Source organism: Actinia tenebrosa, unplaced genomic scaffold (genome assembly GCF_029948245.1).
Source record: "Actinia tenebrosa isolate PJP-AT-01 unplaced genomic scaffold, QUT_ActTen_1.0 PGA_scaffold8__29_contigs__length_14323225, whole genome shotgun sequence".
Taxonomy (NCBI): domain Eukaryota; kingdom Metazoa; phylum Cnidaria; class Anthozoa; order Actiniaria; family Actiniidae; genus Actinia; species Actinia tenebrosa.
In genome coordinates this window covers 331,153-355,368 of record NW_028292585.1, presented here as the reverse complement: position 1 = coordinate 355,368, position 24,216 = coordinate 331,153, and the positions used below count along the sequence as shown (strand labels likewise).

Sequence of the window (24,216 nt, the reverse complement as noted above, 5' to 3'; positions counted from 1 at the left end):
CAAATACCGGTCCTACTACCCCTTAGGTGTCATTAGTATGTCAACATGGCGTCTAAAGGAAAGTCACCTAAAACACCGAAGTCGAAAAGTTCTAATAAGAGAGAATCTTTTACTCCAAGTCCTTCACAAAGAGACTTTCCTCGTAGTAGACCTACATGTGATGTTGCTAAGAGAGTGAGAGATCTATGTGCGACTTGGCACGAATTGGTGCAAAAATGGACTAACCTCAACTCACTGGGCACAACAGTAGCCAATAAATTGATGAATCTCCAGCTTCAAAAACAGTAGGTTTTCTGATTTTTTCAATCTTTGTAATATCTTTTATGAAGAACAAAGGAATTGTGATACAGAATTGTTATCTTCCAAGGTACAGCGATTTGGAGGATTCGAATTCAGTCACCGTCATGAATGACATGAGTCAGACTGCATCTTCAGATTTTGAGGAACAAGTGTTGAAAACCCTAGAGGAACTCTCTAAAATACTTTCTAAAATGGTGAGGCTTTTAGCTACATATATAAAGACCCTGACATTTTTTATGAAAGTCATTCAACTTCATATGTCCCCAATATTTGTAAATGTATTTGATAGTGATTTGATCAAATCTGTCTAATCTTTCAGGCAGAAATCCACAAGAAGATGGAAAGTCTAACAAAGAGTTTTCAAGCTGCTGAAAAGCTCAAACAATTCAAAGAAAAAGAAGATTTATTTGATCATGAAACAGAGACAGTATTTAACACGTGGCCAGTGAATGAATATTGTAAGTGAATACATTTATTTTGACGTTTTCATGGGTCGCACCCGGCACACCAAATTTCATTTCTGTTTCTCAAAACTGAGACATTTTATAATGTTTGATTTTTCTTTCTATCTTTTAGATTCGTCTTCAGAGAAACTCCATACCATGTTTGGAAAAGAACTTGAATTGAAGCAAAAAATTTTCCCATATTTTACAAAGACTAATGACAGGAATATTCTATTGGTTTATTTGTCACTTTGGTTACATGAACCCTACTTGAGTGACGAAAAGGATGTTTTACTGGAAAGTATGTTGATTGAAACAGAACTGAGATGAAAATCCGAGAAAAGACAGGGTCTACCGATCACGGAGGCGTTTAAATTCGAAAGACATTGAAGAGATTTCATGTGTACCTTCGATAGCTCAGTTGGCAGAGCGGGGGACTGTAGAATGAAAGTTCGTAATCCCTAGGTCGCTGGTTCGAATCCGGCTCGAAGGACATTTTTTTGCGTTCGTCTTTTTTTAGTTTTCAATCTCGTTTAAAGATCTTGCACTTCTTTAACTAAATAGGACAAAGAGCAATCAAAACCGGACGAAAAAAAATTTTTCAAAATATAGTAATGTAGTTTGAAGGTAAATATTACCACAGGAAGCCCAATCAAAGATCCCAGATTTACATTCGGATTAAATTTAATTTCTTTTCAAGATAATTCGCTTGATCTTTCATTGAATGTTGTTGAAAATGATGACAGGATGTCATCCAAACGTCCAGCAATTCTTGTGTTTGTTTTCTTAATCAAATTTTTATTACTTTTGCTGTGTTCATTTTAACTTTTTTTAAAACTTCAAACCCAGGAATATTTACATGCCACAGGAAACCCAAAAGCAGAATATCGACGTCACTCACTAAAAACTAGAATGAAAAAAAACAAACAAACTATTCTTTGATTATTAATTTACTAATTCATAAATAATAATTTATATTATTTATTACATCAGCCAAATTATTTAAAATACATTACTATTAAACTATCTTATTAATATTATTAGCTACTTTAGTAGAGCCCAACTAAAATTAAAATACTATAAAACATTATCCTCTTGGGATCAAGATTGCAAGAAGTTTTCTAAGTGGCTGGGGAATATTCTAGTTCCTACCCCATCCCCCTAATATATTTTCTTAACACTAGTAACCCTAGGGAACCAAGGATACTAAATTTATGGCAAGGTTAAGGGAGGCATAAAATGACAATCATTTTATAGATTAAAACCATTCCTTTCTTTCCATCTCTGAAAGATTTCCTACTTTTCTTTTCCACTAAAGTTATATCTTATCATAAAGTTTTGTTTGGAAATAATCACATGAAATCTAGAATATGGCAGTTAATACTTGAAATCTATTGTGTAGGGCTTAGGATTCAAGAAATATTTCCAGACATTTCGATCCATGACCCCAGATTTTCTTCAGTTTGCAACAATTGGTTTTTCGGCACTGGCACTGGTCATAGCTCATACATGCACTAGAGTCCCATATTAGGATATGACAGTTCTACAAATGAATAAATAATTTGAATATTTATAAACAAACCCACAAAGTTTTCTAATATCTATCTAACATTACTCTCCTTTCTTTTCCTCGGCTGGACTTTCCTTTATGCTACTCTTGCTAGAGCCTGATGGAGAAGATCCTAACCTACTGCTTCCTAGCGGAGAACCAAGGCGACTGCTTCCAGAGCTGAGTATGTGACTGGACAGCTTGCTGCTTAGACTGCTTAGTGTACTGGTGATCCCACTAGTCTGTCGTCTGGAGAGAGTAGGCCTTTGTGGCTCTTCAGCTGGGGGAGCAGTTTCTGTTGTGATGTCACACTGGGACCAGTCTGGAATCTTCTTGTCATGCGCATATTGTTCTTTTAGAACAGATCGGTCAGCCAGTACTTCCAGTGAACCAAATATAGCACCTGTATTTAAAAGAACAAAACACTTTTTTTAGAATCCCATTGAAGTAAATCGTTTACTAGTCAATAACATTTATTATAACCATACAGTTAGTAAATATCCTTTTCTTTCCTCAAAAAAAAGGAGTAGGTAATAAGGTTGACATATATGCAATCAATTTGATTGGATTCAATTAGATGGACTTGGCATAACATGTCAAGTATGTTTGTTGGGTCACTCCATTGTTTTTCTCCAGCTTCTTTAGTTTTCCTCCCTCAGTATCACTTCTGGTCCATTATTAACAGCAATTAGCTGAGCAACGGGGACTCTATTCTATTCTAGACTGCAAAAACTATCAAGCTAATCTTTTATTTGACCCTTGAGTTAGCCATGTTGTGACCTTGATCAACCTAGAGGTTGTTTTAGGATATCTATAAAATTTGAAATTCCCTTTGTAAATCAACCTAAAATGGTCATGTGGGGATGTAAACAGGATAATATCCTTCTTACCTCCAAGCCAAGCAGCACAGTTGGCATTAACTGGAGTGGTATGCATCTTGACAGTTTTGATAAACAGCTTGTTATTGTATTGTGGAGACTGAAGAAGGATGTAAATCTCTTGCATCAAGCGATGCCTATTGGAAAATACAGAGGGCTTTTTTTATTGACAGTAGAAGATAAATGTACCAAGAATAATATTATTTGAGAGTGAAAATTGAAATTCTGTTGCAATCATATGGATGAAGTCTTTTGACAGTTTTCTGTCCACTTACTTGAAGCCTGGTGTCATAACTGTTCCTCCAATCAACACAATATTTTCTGCTAATTGCTTGCGAGTATCTATAGGGCACTATAAAGAATGGACAGGAATATTATTGGAATTAATAAAAGAAAATAGTTGTTCAAATTTGAAAAACTTCAAATCAGGGCAGGAGTGGCTGAGAAGTTCAATATAAGGTAGCTAATAAGGCACCATTCTCGGTCATCCCTTAAAGTTTAGTGCTTTCATACTTGTAATAGTGAATCAAGCAGGGCTGTAGCAATAGACTTCTCTTCTTCATCACCATCAAACAAGATGTCAAATGTTTGTTCTCTGGGAGAAAAAAGAGTAACAGGAGAATTTACATGAGAAACTTTAATTGTCTTCATCATTCTAGATTTATAAGCAAGGAAGGACAAAGAAAATATTAATGATAAAAAGGTAAATTATACACTGTGAAAAGATGAAAAAACTGATGTTTCGAATGCTAGTACTTTGTTGAAGTAAAAGAGAAAGAGGTAGAAAGGAGTGTTTATATGATAGAATAAGATAAAAGAAACCAATGAGAACAAGGTAGGCAAGGAAACAAAAACAAACAATCAAAAGACAAAAGAAAGGGTTAGTTGAAAGCAAAGCGTTCATTAGACTAAGAGTGCCCAATAGGTGAATAAGCCGCATTTCTTTGGTCTGGCGACAATCAAGACCGAAAACAATGAAGTGAGAAAGAGAATGGTTAGCTAGATTGAAATGGTGGGAAACTGCTGCTAGCGCATTGAACATCTTTCATCGCTGTGAGTCTAATGAGTTGGGTAGCTGGTTCAAGCCCTGTGGTTGCCACGTGTGAATTGAGTTTGTTTGATGTGTTGTTTTCTCCTATGCTACAAGGGTTTTTGTGTGTGAGTGGAAAGTGTCCCCAATTAGTGCAAAAACACTAGGATGATGAGACACTTAAATACATTTTTTCCTTAATAGAATATTATTGATTATATACCGTTCTCATAATTGCTGACAAGTGCACAAAGACCAGGTCACCCAGTCATTAGTTGAAAGATGTAAAAGCAAATAAAAAATTATACATTCATAGAAGAAAAGTATAAGAAATTGACTTTTTGTTTTGACCTGAATTCGTGCTATCCACCTTTATTTTGAAATGAGCAGCCTTGCACAGCCTTGCAAGATGACTGGGTGTACTCATTTCCGTGCACTCGTCAGCCATTATGAGGATAGCATATGAAACATCACAAAACACATTACCCTTATCATACATGATTGACAGGTAGCATTGAAATCAGAAACACCAACCTGATTTGTCCTTCTATTCTCAATATTCTTCCACCATCAAGAGGGTAATCCACTTGGGGTACCATGGATGCAGGGCGGGGCTCATCCTTTGGACCACTGAATTTGGGCGCCACAAAACAGGTGCGCACTAAAAAAATATGAGTGCACATTGAGTAACAAAAGCATAAATTCAATGCAAGAGTTAATTCACATAAATTGAAATGCATAAATTATTTGAACAGCTTTGCTGACGGGCCTACCCTGATAAAATATGTATTTATTATTATTATTATTATTATTATTATTATTATTATTATTATACCTTTGATATCTTCTAGAATTTCATCTGGAAGTGCACCTAAATTAATGGCAAAAACATGTTAAAAACCTTTGTCAAATATCGCATTAATTGAATACTAAGAATACTTGTATATTGGTTCATAATTTTGAGACTGAGTAGATTGAATTATTTTTGGATATCTTGTTAATTCTAAAACTCTTACCTATGACAGATGAGAGTGGTTTTATTCCCTTTTCAATCTGCACCAAACTTCTATCCATGAGTTGCTGTTCCAGATACCTGTGATTAAAGTTGAATCAGTTTAGTTTGTTTAATTTTCATTTTCAATATTTATAATGTGGCTGGCCTAAAACAAAATAGTTGCATTTTTTCTTTTCGTTTATTGATCATGACTACTTGAACCTAATATTGAATTTTGATGTTTAATCAACTGGAACAGCATTAGCAGTGGAGATAAAACGGACAGGGCAGGAAAAAAAGTTTTTGGCCTTTCACCATAAGGACAGCTTTATGTATTTAGGCTTAATATTTTGTAAACACATTCTTTTGGAGCCAAATAGCAGAATATCAAATGCGACCAAAATTTTTTGAATGCGTATTTGAGATATAAAGCCATGTACTTTGGAAAAACTGACATTTTCCTGAATACTAAGCCATAGATTTACTCTAATTCAACAAAATTTTGCCACAAGTTTCGAGCAGCAGTGACACAAAAGAAACACTTAAAAATCTGAAGTATTAAAGGAAGTTAAATAAAAAATTGTAAAGGTAGAGGCCTTGTCGTTTTTCTGTCCTGTCGATAAAACCCACGCATGTAAACTTACTTGTGTATTGCTTTGGCTGCAAGGGGGATTCCTACAACAGCTTTAAGAATGGGGATTCCCTCGTAGACTTAATAGAATGTTAAGTATAACAAATCATTTTCTAATGATAAGGCAATGAAACATGGCATCCTCTGTTACACATTATACAATAACACTGAGAATCGTCTTAATAACAAATATATAAAGAATTGGAGAAAAGCAGCCATTATAACAGCTAAGGTAATTGTGTAAATATGAACAGCCAACAAGCTGCTCAATGTTGGCCAACGATTGCCATTGCTTACTGACACATGTCTGTTAATCATAAATATATGATCACAAACAGCTAGAAAGTAGTCTAAAATCATTTGACTAAACAGCAAGCACTAAGAGGATATTGGTAATATAAGAGACTCATTGTAGCCACAGTCTACCACCAGACCAGTAGGTACACCAAGAGTGAAAAGGCTTAAAAGATGACAGGGGGCAAACAATACTGACTGCACCTGAAAAGAACAAAGTTTGCACAAACGTGTAACTAGTCACATGTACCTTTACTTGGATTGAACTCAGAGACAAGATAGAAATACTGACAAACCTCAAAGTGCTTGAAGAGAACTTGAGCTAATGTTTCTCGGAACAAAGTAGGGCATAAAACTGATTCGCAGATCACAACTCTTCTGTCTCTTGGATTGACAAGTAGGTATCTACCAGAAAAAAGAGAACACTAAAAGTAATTAATAAATAGATGGATATAGCACACTAGTATACGTGAGACAAAGTGGAGGCAGGCTGAGGAGTATATTGGATATTAGCTCAACCTTTTCTCTGTGGTCAATGTGAGAATAGACTTATCCTGAATTCGCTTGACTGGTCACGAAACAATGGTTTCAAGTCGAGGTTGAGCTTGATGAATAAAAGAATCAAGTTCAATCTCGACTTCAAACCATTGTTTCGTGGTCAGTCAAGCCAATTCAGGAAAGGTCTATTGTTAAAAAGAACTAGATATTTACAGACCATACCTGAAGTATATCATATGAATAAAATCCCTAAGTATGGCATAGAGTTCATCTGGGTTTCTTTTCTCATCATCACTGATGACATGTTCTGTTCTTGTCTAAATAATCACAACCCATAAAACAAATTAAGACATCTCAATACATCTTAGCAATGTTGATGCCTGGAGTAGGGTATTTTTTACTCGAAAAGCAAAAATAAACACTCGGCTACGCCTTGTGGTCTTAAGCTTGCTTCTCTTGTACTCTACAGTTCAATATTACCCTACACCAGTGCATAAGCGCATCAAACATAATAGAACATTGTGGAGTGTAACTCATGCTGGTGATGGACAGCATATTTATATCACCATACATAGACATGTGCACACATTTTATATTCCTTAATTATACACTTGCCATACCGTTCCATTAACTGTATGCGTTATAGTACTGGGTATTATGTGCCTCGGCGCTGACTCTTTTGCAAAACCACACCTAAAGATCATAATAATCATACATCATACATCATACATTCATAAACCAACAACAGCTGATCATTAATTTTATAACCCTGTGATGCAGATATGTGATGTGATTATCTAGTGTTGTGATGTGATACAGAATTTGTAATTCACTCATCAATAAGAGACTGATTGAATTTACTGATTGTAGGGCGAAACAAAGCAACATGTGAAGAGCTTTTGAGAAAATACAGTAGTTGACATACTCTTATTACGTTATCGTAAGTAAATGTGAAGTACTATACCCTGTCACCCTATGTCTTCTAATCGATTATCATCAAATTGATAATCAATGAAAGGGTGTGTTTATAACTAGGTCATATCGTACTGATCGATACAAGGCTCAAACCCTGCTTTTAGCCCCAACTTACTTGGTATACGCCGATCCAATATCAATTATAACAGCAAATTTCTCTCCACCCAGTCCAATAATATCGAAAAGAGGCATCTTTGCCCCTTTTCAAGAGCAACAAATATTTAATTTTCTTAATCTTTTGAAGCAAAACAAAAATGGCGGCGTATCGCGGGCATGTACAGCGGAGAATCTCTTCAAATTAGTTCCCAGGTTTTCCTGGTTTTACATGAGAACGAGGCTAACCGCTGAGCCCGTCGTATTAGATTGTAAGTGGTGTGCGGTATATGCCATGAGGTTATTTCCGGTTTATACGGGCGAACACCACGAAGGACTTCGAGAACCATTCTATATTGGCGGCGAGAAATGGCGGCAGATAAAGGGCCTTTCGACGTGGTTGTGGTAGGCTCCTGCATGACAGATCTCGTTAGGTAGGTTCACCGTTTCTTTGGGCAGTAAAACGCTTCCCCTTCGACTTTCCATTGACCAGTTTCTTGCGTGTTTTTCTTGTAGCTATGTTCCACGGCTTCCAAAAGCGGGCGAAACCATCACTGGCACGAAGTTTTGTATGGGTTTCGGAGGAAAAGGGGCAAACCAGTGTGTTATGGCTTCCCGGCTAGGAGCAAAAACCGCAATGATAGCTAAAGTGAGTATTCATTTGGCTGTTGTAGTGTGTTTTAACGAGATAGTAGGTGAGCGTTTGTGAGGAGTGTGTTAATTTAGTAGAGTCCTCCAATGACCTTGTGAAAATATATCCTCAACTTCTTAATGAAATAAACTAATGCCCGCTTTTCCTTATTTAATTTTGTTCTTATATCGAGAGGGCTAATTGTGTACAATTCTCAGTTTCTTGTCGTTGACTGTGTTAGCCAAGCAAACTAGATCCCTCTGTCAATACGAACAGGACCAAGAGATTTAGCGCCCGACGTTAGGATTTCGCGGCCAAGAAAACGTCAAATTCCTCTCACTCTGCATAGATCTGACACGACCTAACCACTGTCAGACTGTATTCTGGATGTAATGCGAGTCAAGGCTATTTGCCTTTTCGCTCCTCGAGTGTTTATTGTTTGAAATAAGATCAGGGATGACTGCAGACGTTCGACTTAAAACTAAAGAGTCTCCCGCAAAAAAAGCCAAAGAAGGGTCGTGGTCGACCAGCACAAATCGCTAAGACGCCGAGCGTAGTACGAGTATTATAGTATTATACTTGGTGACTCAATCAGCCGCTATACGATTCACGAATATGACTGGCATAACCCAACATGGTGAATTTTAATCCAGTTCAATTTTTCGTGCGTCGAGCCAGCAATGTTTTGACTTTGGTGGTTGATAGATTCATTCATGGATCCACGATGTGTGAATATTTTTCCATGAATGGTATTTTTTGCATGCTTTACCTTTAAAGATGATGAATGTACTCATCATTACTCAATTAAGCGTGTGAAAAAGACATTTGGATTACACATTTTCCATCGTTGGGGTCTGTTCGATGGGGATTGATTAAGAGAATTCTCGAAAGTCGGGCAAGGAGCTTCCACGCAGCCCATTGTGTATGGCATGTCAGGAGGGTATTGCGACTCGAACTCTGGTTGATCTTGTAAATTCCTAACGCTATCGAGTGAACAGATAAGCTACATGCGCTGCGCTAGATAGACTCGGAATAAGAACTCGTTACCTTTCCTTACCTAAGGTAATTAAGCTGATAATGTTGATTGAAAACTACATTTGATATGCATTCCATTCGATTTTGTTACTTATTTTTATTAGTTTTTGTCATGTAAACAATGAGCTATTTACACAGGGTCTCTTCGCCCATTCATTCTATATTTTCGAGTAAGAGGCAGCTGTTCTCATTGCCTGAGTTCATCATTCTTAAATTTGCCAATTTGATATCTTTAAGTAGAAAGAGGCTGTCAAATAAATGTGCAGTTTTGATGAGTTGTGTGAAAGAGCAAAGAGGAAGACTTTTCTGAATGAAGACCAATCTCTTTTATAAGACCTATAGGCTGTGAAGTTCATTTAAGGCTAAATTTACTGTCTTTTAACCCAAAACTATTCCTTTTTGTTCATTTGCTTTTTCATTATTAAGAGCTGTTGTTTTCAGTTGTAAAGAAAAACAGTATTCATCAACATTCAACACTGAAATCATTTTAATTGGACCGACTCTATTACCTCTACACAAAAACAGGAAGAATTGTTAGAATATATATAATGAAATCATTACCAAGGTATTTTTCAATGTTCCTTGTATATCTACATTTTAAAATTTTCTTGAACAAAGACTGCTTAATATGTGAAAAAGAGTCTAGATTGCCAGTCGCAATTGTAGATTATTTTCTCTCATATGGTATGGAGAATTCCCCCTAATAAGTTGAAAACCATCAAAAAGGCCCAAAGCAAAATTATGTACCTTGTGGACAACATCTTAACATGCTTCTTTAAAAACCAATTTTTTGATAAGCACCACAATAATTTACTGTTAGATTCATTAATTACTTACAGCATTTATTTGTTTGTCATCAATTGTGACAGCAATGTTCATTTTTGTCACTTTTGCATGGCCATAAAGGCTCTAATGATGTGGATTCCAAACAGGTGTAATTCAGAAGAGCATTTCTCCTTAAAGGAGATTATGTCAGGCAGAAATAATTTCCTTTTAAATGTTTATTGCATACCTGGGAGACAGTCCATTTATTCAAAAATTTCCTGTCAACTTTGGCAAAATACTGGTGGCAAAATTGATGTAAAAAATTTCCATGGTTTTTCAATGTTGTTCAAATTTTGGGCTTTATCAGTTGATGAATTTGATTAGAATATTTATAAAATTCAATCATTTTTTTTGCCTTTGCCCCAGGTGGTCTTGAATTTGTACATGTTTATTTTATCCCTTAGTTAAGAATGATTTCTTGTAAGCAATATTTATGATATTCCTATAAGATTATTACTATTCAAAGCAGATGCTTGAATCTCTTCCTCTACAGCTGTTCTGTGTCAACACTGACCAATTTTAGCCTTTAGTCTTACGATTTTTACACTGTTTTCCCCTGTAAAAACGTTTTTCCTTTGTTGCTATTTTATTTCCTAAACCTGAAAAAAAAAAAGAATTGCATAAACTCTACATATTTAATTCCAAAGAAAGGCCTTAATCTTTTGCTTTAGCCTGAAGGTTAGTGTTCAGCAATGAGATACTGTCAATTCTAGTTGGAATAGATGAATACAACACAGAGGAGAGTTTTTGAATTTCCTTCCTCTAAATGTTTTAATTAAAATCTACTTAATACAAAGGATTTTTCTCAATATTCTTGCCATCTTAATGAATCTCTTGAGTTTTTCTGAAGCCCCATCCCCTTCTATTAATATTTAATCCTATCTACCAAATGTCCTCATTTTGAAAAGTCAATCTCAATTTAAGGAATTTTATTTTTAATGATTTTTCGTTACCCTTTTGCTTCTTATCTTCTTAATTAATTGTTTCTTAGGGATAATCTACATAATTAGAATTTTGAATTATTCAAAGTACATCTCTATTGGATGATAAATTAAAAACCTAGATGATTGAAGCTATAGAAATAATAGGATCAGGTAGACAATGCTAGGAAAAATCCTCACAAGTGAGAGTATTTCTATTACATTTAAAAGATTTTCAGTTGAAAAGCTTAAGATAATAGAATAAAGACTAAAACTAGGAAAACCTAAAATTGCCTTGAAAAAGCCATCCCAAGGATATTTGATGTTTTATCAGCTTTCATTCTTGATTCTTTATTTTAGGCTTCATAATAATAATAATATTATTACTATACCAATGCACTCTGGTTCCATTCTGGAGCTCACTGTCATATTTAGCCAGAGCTACTTGTGTGCTTGAAATACTGTCTTTTTCAAGGTTCTTCAGTTTTCTTCCCTACACTATGAAATTAAATAAAAGCCAACTTTTAAATTGCATCTGCATTCAGTAGGAAGACTGCCACTCTGTAGAAATCACACAGCTGAATATTATGATTATTATTTTTAATGATTTAATTAAATTATAATCAATACATAGAGAAAGCTTTAAATTACTTTCTTAAAACTGTCAATTTTTACACCAGTTTTCTTACTCTTAACTAGGTCTTGAGTATTCCACAGTTTACAATGAAAAATGCCTGTACCTTAAGGTTCAAAAACGATGAACTTTTACTTTGTAATTATTTAAAAGTTGGATCTAAATTAATTCAGTGGCATTTCCTCACACTTTATATTGAGACTATCTAATCTTTAAAAGTGTCAAGCATTTAGAGATTTCATTTCATGTATTTTGACAAGGTTTATCTTGATTAGAACATTTCAGACTCAAATTAAAAAGCTTGTCAAAATGATAAATATTGGTGAAATATAAATATTAGAAGTATAGTGATTATATCTCCAGTTCATGACAAGTGCAGATTTTAATGTAGTTGTAATCTTTTCCCAGTTTTCCATTAATGTCCATATTCTTATAATGTTGTAATAAAATATTAATAAAAACACTCGGGTGGAACAATAAGTACGGCTTTGGATATTTAACAATTATTCCCTGAAGATAAAGTGAATATAAGTGAATATTTACTGAGTCGGGAGTGGAGGTAAATATTCAAAATAATCCCTGAGTCTGAGGTGAATAATTGTTTTAATATAATATTAAATTTGAATATCAGTTTTAGTATTGCTTCCACTATAGCAGACTTTTGAGAACCTCATAATCACTGCTCGGGCAGTGGATATCATCTCACAATCACTGATTGCTCAACCAATAACAGTGCGTTAAACTCTATATTCAAGTCTAAAATTATACTAATTATCATAATCAGACTACCAACAATGGAAACCCAAGCAATGACACTATGGACAATGAAAAAGATTGAAATATTTTTGGAAACAAAACACATAAGAAATTGGAAGGAAAACATTCGTGTTTTTTAATCATTAAAATGTCAAAAACAGCTGAAATTATTGAGGGGGGAGGGGGAGAATTCCCCAGACCCTTCCCCTGCTACGCACCTGTAATGGTAGTAATTAGCGCTCTTGTTCATTATGGGTGTTTTATAGCCAGTAGGGCTTATGGTTGTACAATAATATCAATAGACAAAATCCACTATGAAAATGATAAACCAATTCCTAATATATTTAGGTACCATTCAGAGACTGCTAAGGGGGGATGGTCGAGTGGTCAGGTTGCAGTCGTACCACTTGACGTGATGTCATGATACAATATTCAATATTAGAAAGTGACAAATAACGCTAGTGACCCTTGAACCCTAGTTATTTTAGCCATTCAGCTTTCAAGGGTGTTCAGTTTTTTTTAACTCTTTCCAATAAATCCAAAAAAACTCTTTCCCAAGTTCTCAAGACTAAAAAAAAAAAAATAATGAAATAAAATTTTAAAAAAATAATAATAAAAAGTTATCAAGACTAATAAAGTTCTCAGGATTTCTAGTAATCAACTTGAACAAATTTGTCTCCACAATTAAAACTAGCACCTCTGTACCATTGCAATGCAACTTATTTATCTCAGTTCCACATTTTGGTCCAATCTACCCAGAACTAATGATAAGCCAGACTCTCAAAGTCAATACTTTATCATATTTTATCGTAGCAACCTTTCCTTGCAGTTCAACTGACAATCTATTCTCTTATTGATGTAGGAGACAGTTTCTAAATATTGACAAATGGATTTAAATGTTGACTTAAGATTTATGAATAGTGAACAGTTTGTCTTTGACAAGAAAGAAAAGGTCACAAATTCAAATATTCTGCAAATACCGAAAGGGCTGTGACTTTGTCAGAGTTTTTCATCGATATTCCTAAAATAATATGAATGTTATCAGTCACTTTATCACACTCTTTTGTACTGTCATACAAGAGTATGCAAGGTATTGCATAAACACTAGTACACAAACAAGGCAAACATCTGTAAATTTACTCAACTAAGCCATACGTGATTGGATAATGGCTATTATGATTGTCAACAGAAATTATGAACTCTTTACCTTGACAATCTACCACATGCAAAGAAGCAGTTTTGCCATGAGTTGTTTCCAAAAATTGTACAGTTTTAAGTATAGCATTACACAGTCCTTTTACTTTAGTATATAGCTATAACTTCAAAACAAAATTACATCAAGATTGCTCAAAGGTTAGGTATATTTATTCCATGTATAATAGAATAGTAATTTGTAGTTAAAGAAAATATTTTTTACCCATAGAGACAGATGGACCCTTCTCTCCAGTTACAGGGTTTTTAGAGTGTCAAACTATCTAAATTTAATTCCTCTTGAATTCCTTATTTTCTTGTATCCATTTAGAACCTACTGCTCTTTTGATAAACATGTGAACTCTGTAGTCGCAAGCTAAATTTGGTTTTTTGCTGCTGCCAGTCAAAAAAATGAAAGGACCTACAGACTGATTATTTTTGATTAACGGCAGCAAAAAACCAAATTTCAGCTACAGAGTTTGCATGTTTATGAAAAGAGTAGAAATGTATCCATTGGAAAGACATATTTGTACGATATTCAATACCATTAAAATAGACATTTATAATTCATCACTGCCTCCTGGCTTGTCATTTATTATTGGTGAAGCACTTGTGATTTATTTATGATAGCTTTTTCCCTTTTTTGTATACAGTCCTTTGACTAAACGTTGTCGTTTGATTGGCTTCATCCCTACGAGCCTAGACCGAAAAAGATCATGGGGATAATTAATTCACAGTTACTAGCTGCCGTAAATCTAACACGTCTTGAGCTCACTTTTTTCGATCCCATTTAATTTGCTAAAAGCATACCTCGAGCATATGGTGAAGATTTAAACTACATTATTTCTTCTGATAAATGTGTCTTAAATCCTGAAAAGTGCAAAACAAATCAATTCATCATTACAAATAGTGTTTTACTTTGATCCCTTGAAAAAGTAATTCATCAAAGCACTTGTCAAAACTCATTTCCACTAATCATCGTCCATCCTTAATCCATCATCATACTCCACTTAAATTATCTTTCTTAATCTATTAACTCTTTTCATTCAGAGGGGAATTCCAATCAGGCTGTGTCTGGTACTTTTTTTCTCCATTTATATATTCATTTGTTTTTTTTTTACATATATATTTATATTTATGTATTTTTTTATCCTGCGTAAGTTATTTCACTTGAATTCTCTCATATTTATTCCTTCCTTTTTATGTTTAATTTACTAGGTTGGAGACGATACGTTTGGTCGTAATCATATTCAAAACTTTAAGCATAACAAAGTTAATGTTGGTGAGTATGAACCAGCTGTTATAGCCATGGAGGAAAATAGAACTCTTGTCTCTTGCTATTATGTTGCCAGACCTTTTAATCCTTTAGTTGTAATGCTTATCACTGCATTTTCAATATAAGATCTTAAAGTTAATGTGTTTGTTGAAATGTTGGAGACACATTTAAAATCCAACTTGTGACTTTAGACTTTTTTGCATAAAAATAAGGTGTAGTGGCCATGGTGTTGTGTACATTATGTGAGAAAAGTAGGCCGAATTGGAATGAAAAAGGATGATGATGGCAGTGATAGTGATGGATAGATATCAATAATGGTATTGATAACGATTTTGTTGATGATGATGACATTGGTGATCAAGAGGAGGAGACTGAGGTAGTCGTGGTGATGGTGATGAATGTCTGAAATTAGCAAAGTTGGAAGTTTTCAATTTGACAACTGGATTTCAAAATATGGTTGCCCAGGTGACAATGATGGTGATAAGGATGATTATGATACCTATTATTATTATTATTATTATTATCATTATTATTTCTTTAATTAGAAAAATCTGATCCCTTATTTCAGACAATGTCTCTACAACAACTCAAGCATTTACTGGAGTAGCACCTATATCTGTAAATAGTTCAGGTGACATTAAAAACATTATTTTAGGATGTTAGTGAATTAAGGATGTTACAGTGTATTTATTATATAATTACCGATGAAATATCTATTTTTCTCTATTTCGAAAAATTGATATCTTCACACGTGAAAATAACATGTTATTTTCACATGTGAAAATAACACCATTGCGATGGCTACATTATTCAAAAATACTATAATTATTATTATATTATTATAATTATATAATAAACAGAATATTACATGGCTGCGCTTGGAGATAAGAATTTTATCTTCTCGTGTTGAAAATCTCTCACTCATTTGCTGCGCTCACTTGTGAGAGATCTTTTCAACACTCGAAGATAAATTTCGTATCTCCAAGTGCGGCCATGTAATATCCTCTATTTATTTATTTGTTTGTTTGTTTATTTTTTTATTTATTTACCATGTAAAATTAATGATGCTAAAAATAACAAAATTAATAATAATAAGCTATTTGATAATTAATATACTAATAAATCATGGAAACTGCTCCCTTAAAGGGTTCATGTGATCTGCTTATGGCCACATGGCTGAGAAGTTTGTAGGGATTTTGGATTCAATTCTTTGCCATGAACTCAATATCACATATGAGCAGAGCTTGATTCTTTAGGGGTTTTCTCTGAGATGGGTTTCCCAGAGACAAAATCCAATGCACAAAATTGTACTTTGATCCATGTTTTAGCCCTGCCCTTATATAGACCAGGTTAGAGATTGCTTGAAGGTTTGAAAGCATTTGTGATGGCAAAGCAGATTAATCTTATGGTTATTAGCTTTTGGCTGGTTAATATTGAGGTATTATTTAGCCGCCACTCAGTTAGCTCAATTGGTAAGAGCATTGGTCTGTTGTGCGGGAGGTCGTTGTTCAAGCCTTGGCCGGACCAACACTCAGGGTCTTAAAATAACTGAGGAGAAGGTGCTGCCTTTGTAATTACATCTGCAAATGGTTAGACCTGCACGTGGCTCGGATGATCAAGTTAATGGCGGTCCCGTCCCTAATTAACTAGAGACGTTAACAGAGGACCACAAGTTTATCAGTTGAATTAATGTCAAGTGTTATCCTCTATAAACAAAGTTAATTTATTTTTATTTATTTATTAAACTGACCAGACAATAATTTACTAACCTTAATTGAACCATTGAAAGTACTATAATTATTAGTCAGAAGAACTTATTCGATTTGCACAACAGCAGATTTTTATGATTCTGCTAGTGTGATTCTAAATGGAAGGCATGGGTAGTGGCCGCTGCTAATGTGTGCTGCCTCTCACTTCTGCTCATGGGTTCATTCCCTGGACTAGCCACTAGCCATCGGAAGTGAGTAGAGTTGCTTATTGGTTCTCTCCTGTCCTTCAAGGGTATTTTCCCAGGTTTTCAAACCCCCACCCCCACCCCTACCCCAACCCCTACAAAAACCAACCTCTAAATCCCAATATAGTCATAGAATGAAGGCCATAAGTTTAATAGCCACTGGCTATGAAGTGCTACCCTCATAAACACAAGGAGGGAAAAAAACAAAAATGTTTGGTTTTTCATGGTTCTAGGTGAAAATTCCATCACAATAGTAAGTGGCGCTAATGAGTACTTAGAAGATGCTGATATCAAAAGAGCAAGGTCAGCCATTGTCTCTTCTGCGGTTGTTGTTTGTCAGCTGGAAATCCAACCTCAGATTACTCAACTGGCTCTGGCCTTGGCGAAAAATGCAAATGGTAGGTCAGTAGAATAGCCCACTTGCAAGATATGTTTTGTTTGTTACTTATAGGTGAGTGTAGGTTACAGTGAGTAAGGTTTCAGTACAAGGCTACAAGTTAAATAAAATTAATTCTTTCCTCCTGTCACAAATCACTGAGCATTATGCACAAAGCCTCACATTAAATCCTTTGTGCGTGATGAGTGAAGCATATCTCAGTAGTGGGCTGTTAGAATGCACACACTCTGAAACAGTACTAAATTTATTTTGCTTTAAATGAAGTGCAATATCTATTGTTTCATCAGTGTTATCTAATACTAATAGGCATAATTTGGCTTGGTGTAATGTGGATCATATTCATGTGTCTTCTTATGGGCAGCCGTTAAATAAAGAAATGATACTCTAGGGAATGAGGGGTGAATTAGGTCTATTGCCTAATACGTATACGCTTTCACAGATATAGTTTTTGCACTCTATGAGAGTGCGTAAGAATTATTCTGTCAGTGAAATCAGTTTAAATTAACGGTATTAAAGGCATTCTATTTTTTATTGAGAAGGGAGGCCTCGAAATTTATGCTGTTTCAAGATTATTCATTCATTGACACCTTGGTTGTTTTGATTGACAGTGACCACTGTATTTAACCCTGCACCAGCCTCCCCCTGGCTTGATATTCAATTTTATAGGCTCAGTGACATCTTTTGTGCAAATGAAAGTGAAGTAAGTAGATTACTTATTAACATTTTTCACCTTTGTTGGATTCCTTTTTTTCATTATTCTCAGTTCGTGGTTCCTATAGACATAGAAAATTTATAAAGCATTAAGAGGAGGGGTAACATTTTCATATTTTGAAGTCTTTGTGCTTTGCATATTGTTCCAACTACCAGCAAATTTAATTGCTTTTTAGATGCGCTTATTATTGAAAAGTGTAAAGTTATATAGAATGATACCATGATAGCAGTGTTTACATTTTTCTTTCTTTTAAGTTTTCCTTCCTTCTTTTTCTTTTCTTTTCTTCTTTCTTTTCCTTCTGCTTTTTTCATTTTCATTCCTTTCCCTTGGTTTTATTTGTTCACTCACACATACCATCTCTTTTATCCTTCTTTAGGCTGAGCTCCTAACAGGCATCCCAGTAAAGTCCATTGACGATGCAGAGAAGGTGGTGGTGATGTTGCTGGAACGTGGTGCTGGCAAAGTTGTGATAACATTGGGTGCAAAGGGCTCCGTCATTGGAACCCAAGAAAACCCAATACCACAGCACATTCCTGTCACCCCAGTAGAGGCTACTGATACCACAGTATGTATATCTCCTGCAGGGGTGGATCTAGGGTAGGGGTGCAGGGGGAGCACACCCACCCCCCCTCCTCCCCCTAGACAAGATGATATCTGCTTTATTAGTGTTTGAGTTTACGAGCAAAGGGTGCACCTTCCTAAAATGAAAAATCTTCCTTGTGTACCCCAGTGTACCCCTCCTAGAAAAATCCTGGATCTGCCCCCTCCCTGTAACGATAATCGTATATAGTCCTTTAACATTTTTACAACTGCAACATGCATACATTATCTGCTTTGAACTGGGGCCCCATGCATGATCCTTTGTGCGTCCAAGTATTTTGAGTCTTTGTCAGTTCAGATGCAATAAAACATTGTATCCATAACCCAAAACAACCTCTTGGCTGATCTGAGTCAGTGCACTGCTAACTCATGGATGAAATTGGAAGTTAGTGTGGTTTTGCAGAGGAAGGAAAACCCTTGAATCAAAAAAAAGACATTACAAACTCTACTAACATTAATTTTATGAAGACGAGTCCAGAAATCAAACCTGAGACCCTAGAAGTGAGAGGACTTACTGCTATGGATATGCCACCCTGACTTCCTCAAAGTTGTCCTTTGAGTCCAGGATACATTGAAACAAAAGTGATGCAATGAATATAAAGATATGAACCAATCCAAAATTCGTTTTCCAGGGAGCTGGTGATGCATTTATTGGAGCTTTAGCTTTTTACCTGGCCAAATTCAAGAATCTATCCTTCCAAGAAATGGTTCGTAGATCAAATGAAGTGGCCAGGACAACAGTATTTAAACGTGGAACACAAACAAGCTTCCCAACCCGAGACAGCCTACCACCCTCTTTCTTCTCAAATACTAATTCTTCAGACAACAAATCAATACGATGAATCAATGTAGGTTTTCAAATGTGCATTTAGAATGAAGTGAAAACTGAATTCCAGAATCATAAAGTTACAGCTGCTTTACCACTATTTTGTCCTCTAACTTTCCTTGATTTGAGTATATTCAAAGGCCAGCATTTTAGGTCTTGATTTAATTCTATTTTAAAAAACAATTTATGTAAATGGAAAAGGGACAACTAATTAATTAACAACTATTATTTCATCTTAGAAAATCTAAACATTTCCAAATCACTTCAGCCAAAATGTTTCTAAATGCAACTGGCATCAACCAATGCCGTTCACAGAATTATTAAGGCCAAAACGTTTTCTCTTTGGCATTGTTACGTTAATTGGCAACTTGTATACGAATATGAGTGAATATTACATCTTTAGATATTTGTGTTATAAAGTATAGTAATGTACATATCAAGTACAAAGAATATGGCCCTATTATGAGGAAGATATCAAATGGGGCAAGTTAGCTTGCCGAGATGTTGGGATGGTATACCTGTGGCGATGAATGCATAATGCAAGATTTTTACCACTGTTTCCATTGCTATGTGCTGAATGAGAAATGGGTTAATGCACAATAGATGGTCGTACAATGATGAAATTTGTTTTGATTGATTGTCATTTAAATTGCAAACCAGAAATCGATTGGATAATCCAAGTCAAAACAAAGTGAAAAAACCTATTGTTAAAAATTAATGGCTGGAACATTATCATCCCAATATTGCAATTTTTATGAACTTTAAGTTCAGCTGTAGAGTAATCTCAATTGAATGTACATGTTATCATCAAAATATGTAAAGGTACATGGAACTGTTAGAAAGTATAAGGGAATGATTTATGAGATTGATGGTTGTCTATTGCCAATCAACCTGTTGTGACTTTTGTCTCTCAGCACATACCAATGATTGAAAACATGGGCAATTTTGGAGGCTCAATTTGCAGTTTTTCTTATGGGCTTACAAAATTCAACTCTTGCAAAAGGCTAATAATAGAGGTTAGAGAATAGAACCAGTGCAATGTTTTTGTTTTTCAGATCACATATTATTTCCTTGAGTATTTTGTTGATATGTCTTTGTTACCAAGAAACCTTGAGTAGACATGATATGGATGAAATTCAAGCAAAGAATCCTATTCTCAAGGGAATGACATGGTCTGAAATGGAAAACATGCTGCAAAATGAATTGAGTCTAATATAATCATAATTATTGGGGCCATTTTTGTCAGCTCTTTATTGGAGCTTCGCATAGGAGTCAAGTTGAGGATAGAATCAAAAATGAAAGAGCAAAAATGTAACCCCCAAAATGAATACAAGTCAATAGTTAAATAAAATATATATATAATTATGTAATAAAAGTGTGCAGGGTAAAGTTAGGGAAACTTCATATTTAGGTTTTAGTGTGCAAAAAAAAAAAAAAAGATCTAAATCCAAGGAATGTGCTTGGCTGTGCCTTGCCTTTCCTGTCTCAAACACACAAAACCCAACTAAAAAGCAACTAAAATAAAAAATCTATCTTAAACAAATTAGGGAAATTGTATCAGCTTAAAGCTATTGTTATTATTGGTGATAAATATGTGTTCTACAACACTCAAAGGTAGTTACTCTTTGACATACAGTAGGTAGTTTTAATCAATCATACAAGCAAAGCTACTTCAGGACTTAGTAATACTGAAATGTGCTGCACAAAATATAAAAGGTCACAGGTGTTTTGCAAAAAAGGCAACGGACCAACATTAATTGGACGGTTTTGCAAAAACCTTTAACATGGCCCTTTTCGTTTTCTGTAGCCAAATTTCTCTCACAAAACGGGGGTTGTAATGGCTGTGCCTTTCTTCTCCCAAAAAAAAAGAGAAAAAATTCCAGTAGTTTAGTGCTTGTATCTGTGGGTGTTAAATGTCATTATATTGTGGCGTATTGCCGACCACGTGGTGAATAGTGTTCTGTGTACAGTTATATAACAAAAATGAGAAATTTATTCCCAAATTGATGATCTAGGTGAGTAAGTCAGGATAGCAAGCATAGAAGAGAATTGAGAACTATGTTTAGTTGATTACAAAATAAAAAGAAATCGTCAAAATATTGTTTTAATACTGTTGTTGGGAAGAGGTGTGACAGATGTGCAGGGGGCAAGGGGTTTGGCCATCCATCAAGCTGTAGAAACATAAACATCTATGTAGTGACATGTTAAGTTTGCCTGTTTTTTTCCCTAAATTATTATTATTATCATCATTCCTTCCATGTGCTTTAAAAGAGAAAGAAAAAGTAACCTGCTTGCAAGAGAGATCTTCTGTAGTCAGAGATTTATAAACTGAACTGCCAAAAAAACCAGTATGGATTGTATTCATGCTAAGATAACAAAAAAAAAATTCCAAATGGAGTTTAAACAACATAAAAACACTGAAATTTTCAAATCTCTCTCAGAGGAAAGAGACATGAATATCATGATTACAAATAGTGTATTATTTGTAAACTAAGAAATTTTTGTACCAAAGAATACTCAGTCTCTTTATTTTACAATTCAGGCTTTCAGTATGTTCCATGCTGAATGCACATTGGTATTTACTGTTGCTTAGATGTTACATAATCACGATATGCGACTTGACAGCAATTAAAAATATTGTACAAGTTGTGCATTTTTAACGTAAATTCCAACCCTATATTTTGTTGCAAGTTGTCCATAATTCAATTTCCACAGTTTGTATCTTGATCATATCCACCATCAACAATCTTCTTTCATTTCCCATTTCCCATATTTTCATTTCCCTTTCTTGATTTTCTGTTCAGAGAATAATACATGCTGCTTCACTGAAACACAAATACGACAACAAGTTAGCCATCGATAATGACATTCATTTTTTTCGTTTGTCAAGAATTCTTTTATTTTTAGATTCAATGATAAAATTAGAATCAAAACAGGCATATCAATAGTGTACATGGCTTATAACCCTCTGTGGTGTTGGGTTTGATTCCTGTACTTGATATTCCATGTGAAAAGATTTAGTTGGGTTTCTCCCTTGATTCAAGGGTTTTTATTTAGGTTCTTCAGCTTTACCCCCTCCACAAAACTCAACGCAATTCAATAAGCCTTTTCATAGTTTAAGAATCGACTCCACTGCGCATGCGATTTTATCCCGAATTTCTCACCTTTTGTCTAAACCTTCTTTTGTTCTTATTTTTAAAACTTTTGTTCTTATTTTTAAAAAAGGTGAGAAATTCAGGATAAAATCGCATGCGCAGTGGAATCGATTCTTAAACTATGAAAAGGCTTATTTGATCTGTGAGACAGTTAGGTGTAGCCTGACTAAGATCAGCCCAGGGGTCATTTCACGGTTTGATCCAGCTGAGCCCTGACCTTGATCAGCACAGGGCTTATTTCAGGGCTAGATCTGTGAATTATACATGCCCTGGCTTAGATCAGCTCAGAGTATATTTCAGGGCTAGATCTGTGAGTTATCCATGCCCTGACTTTTAGCAAACTAGAGGTTGTTTCAGAAACAAGGTGTTCATAAAATTTGGAATTTTAACAAAGATAGGTGCTCATCCCTTACCAACTGGATCATATTTCATTAACTGTAACTTGTCTTTGAACCTGTTTCTTCTCATAGTGTAGAAATAGCCAGTACCTGCCATGCTCACTAGTCTGACTATAAGGGTTCTGAAATATGATGCAAATAACACTAGTACAAATTCTAACTTCATTTACATTGTAATGATCTTGTGTTAAAGATGTATGCGAGTATCAAATACTTACTTTGCTTTGGCTTTTGCCACTTGAAAGATAACATGTAAAAAAAGAAAAGTATTATTTTTTATAAACAAATCATTCCTTCCCTCGCTTCCCCCAAAAACTATGCATGTACAAACATACTGCAGATGAGAAGAGAGTGATCACAGGCACCCATCACAGGCACCCCAGTAACTACACAATATACCTCTGTTTCTATATCTTTTACGTTTTTAAAACTCAATGCTCATTTCAATACTACAATTCACCTCTAATAAAAATATTCAGCTCGGGCATAATGTTTTCCCATTCCAGACCACGTCATTCTCTTGAGAATAATATGATTAAGTTTGAGCTGTATCTATATTTATGTGTCTTGTTATGCACACCCACTGACAAAGACATAGTACTGAAGGGAATGACCTCAGCTTAGAGGTGAGAAAAGATTATGCCCTTGGATGTAAAGAGGACAATGCTTTTTTTTTTCTGTTTCTATAAATTTGGTGTCCATCCACTTCACTGTTTAATCCCTCCAATTCAAACTCCAGTCCTAAGGTCTACAGGTCTAATGATTTATGGTGTTAATGAATATATGAATTAGTGCTCAGAAAACGAGACAACGAGACTAAAACTGGGGCTATAAATCAAATGTGTCAGGAGTTGTGAAGGAGAATTTCTGATCCATTATAGTGAATACTTCAAAAAGCAAGACAAAACGATGGGAAAAATAACAGCTGCTAATCTAAAAAATAGGCATGAATATCATTACTAAGAACAAAAACCCGAAAGGATATGCAAAATATCAATTTTTTGAAGAATAAAATACATTTTTTAAATAAGAAACTAAAAAATCGATCAACAGAAAATACCTACTTATAAAGGATTATCTTGAAGAGACAGTGTTTTGACTATCAACGCAATAGATCATCCAGATCTTGAATATTTCCAGTATCTCTGTATCAGTGTTTACTCATCTTTCTGCACATGGAAAATTTTCAAAATGGCGACGACGCAAAACAGCTGACTGCCA

At 34.9% G+C, this 24,216-nt stretch overlaps 4 protein-coding genes and 1 non-coding gene across 6 annotated transcripts; 3 read left to right on the top strand and 2 right to left on the bottom strand.

Annotated features, from left to right (window-relative positions):
• Positions 1-45: 45 nt before the first annotated feature.
• LOC116291088 (cyclin-dependent kinase 2-interacting protein) lies at positions 46-1,693 on the top strand. The gene is made up of 4 exons (XM_031698201.2): positions 46-284; positions 368-494; positions 620-758; positions 877-1,693. Exons 1-4 carry the CDS (start codon positions 46-48, stop codon positions 1,071-1,073), a joined length of 702 nt encoding a protein of 233 aa, XP_031554061.1. The 3' UTR covers positions 1,074-1,693.
• Positions 1,150-1,236, top strand: Trnay-gua (transfer RNA tyrosine (anticodon GUA)). The gene is given in 2 exon segments: positions 1,150-1,186; positions 1,201-1,236. It is a non-coding gene; the product is annotated as a tRNA-Tyr (tRNA).
• LOC116291086 (actin-related protein 10) lies at positions 1,676-7,874 on the bottom strand. Its single transcript, XM_089040824.1, has 13 exons — positions 7,708-7,874; positions 7,238-7,310; positions 6,840-6,934; positions 6,416-6,524; positions 6,217-6,323; positions 5,839-5,907; positions 5,217-5,293; positions 5,036-5,071; positions 4,735-4,861; positions 3,684-3,765; positions 3,446-3,522; positions 3,183-3,307; positions 1,676-2,695 (listed from the first exon to the last, which is right to left on the bottom strand). Exons 1-13 carry the CDS (start codon positions 7,782-7,784, stop codon positions 2,355-2,357), a joined length of 1,395 nt encoding a protein of 464 aa, XP_088896950.1. The 5' UTR covers positions 7,785-7,874; the 3' UTR covers positions 1,676-2,354.
• A 96-nt stretch (positions 7,875-7,970) lies between these two features.
• Positions 7,971-21,539, top strand: LOC116291087 (ribokinase). The gene is made up of 8 exons (XM_031698199.2): positions 7,971-8,119; positions 8,202-8,334; positions 14,896-14,959; positions 15,522-15,584; positions 17,141-17,305; positions 17,913-18,004; positions 18,393-18,581; positions 19,249-21,539. The coding sequence occupies exons 1-8, from the start codon at positions 8,055-8,057 to the stop codon at positions 19,456-19,458; spliced, it is 981 nt and encodes a 326-aa protein (XP_031554059.1). The 5' UTR covers positions 7,971-8,054; the 3' UTR covers positions 19,459-21,539.
• On the bottom strand, positions 21,529-24,191 carry LOC148904909 (large ribosomal subunit protein bL33m-like). 2 transcript variants are annotated; one of them, XM_089040826.1, is made up of 4 exons: positions 24,060-24,191; positions 23,214-23,232; positions 23,011-23,117; positions 21,529-22,267 (listed from the first exon to the last, which is right to left on the bottom strand). In XM_089040826.1, coding segments are annotated over exons 1-4 (177 nt in total). In that variant the 5' UTR covers positions 24,061-24,191; the 3' UTR covers positions 21,529-22,217. The 2 variants fall into 2 exon arrangements, with proteins under 2 accessions (XP_088896952.1, XP_088896951.1); XM_089040825.1 differs by lacking the exon at positions 24,060-24,191 and adding an exon at positions 23,456-23,744.
• Positions 24,192-24,216: the final 25 nt, after the last annotated feature.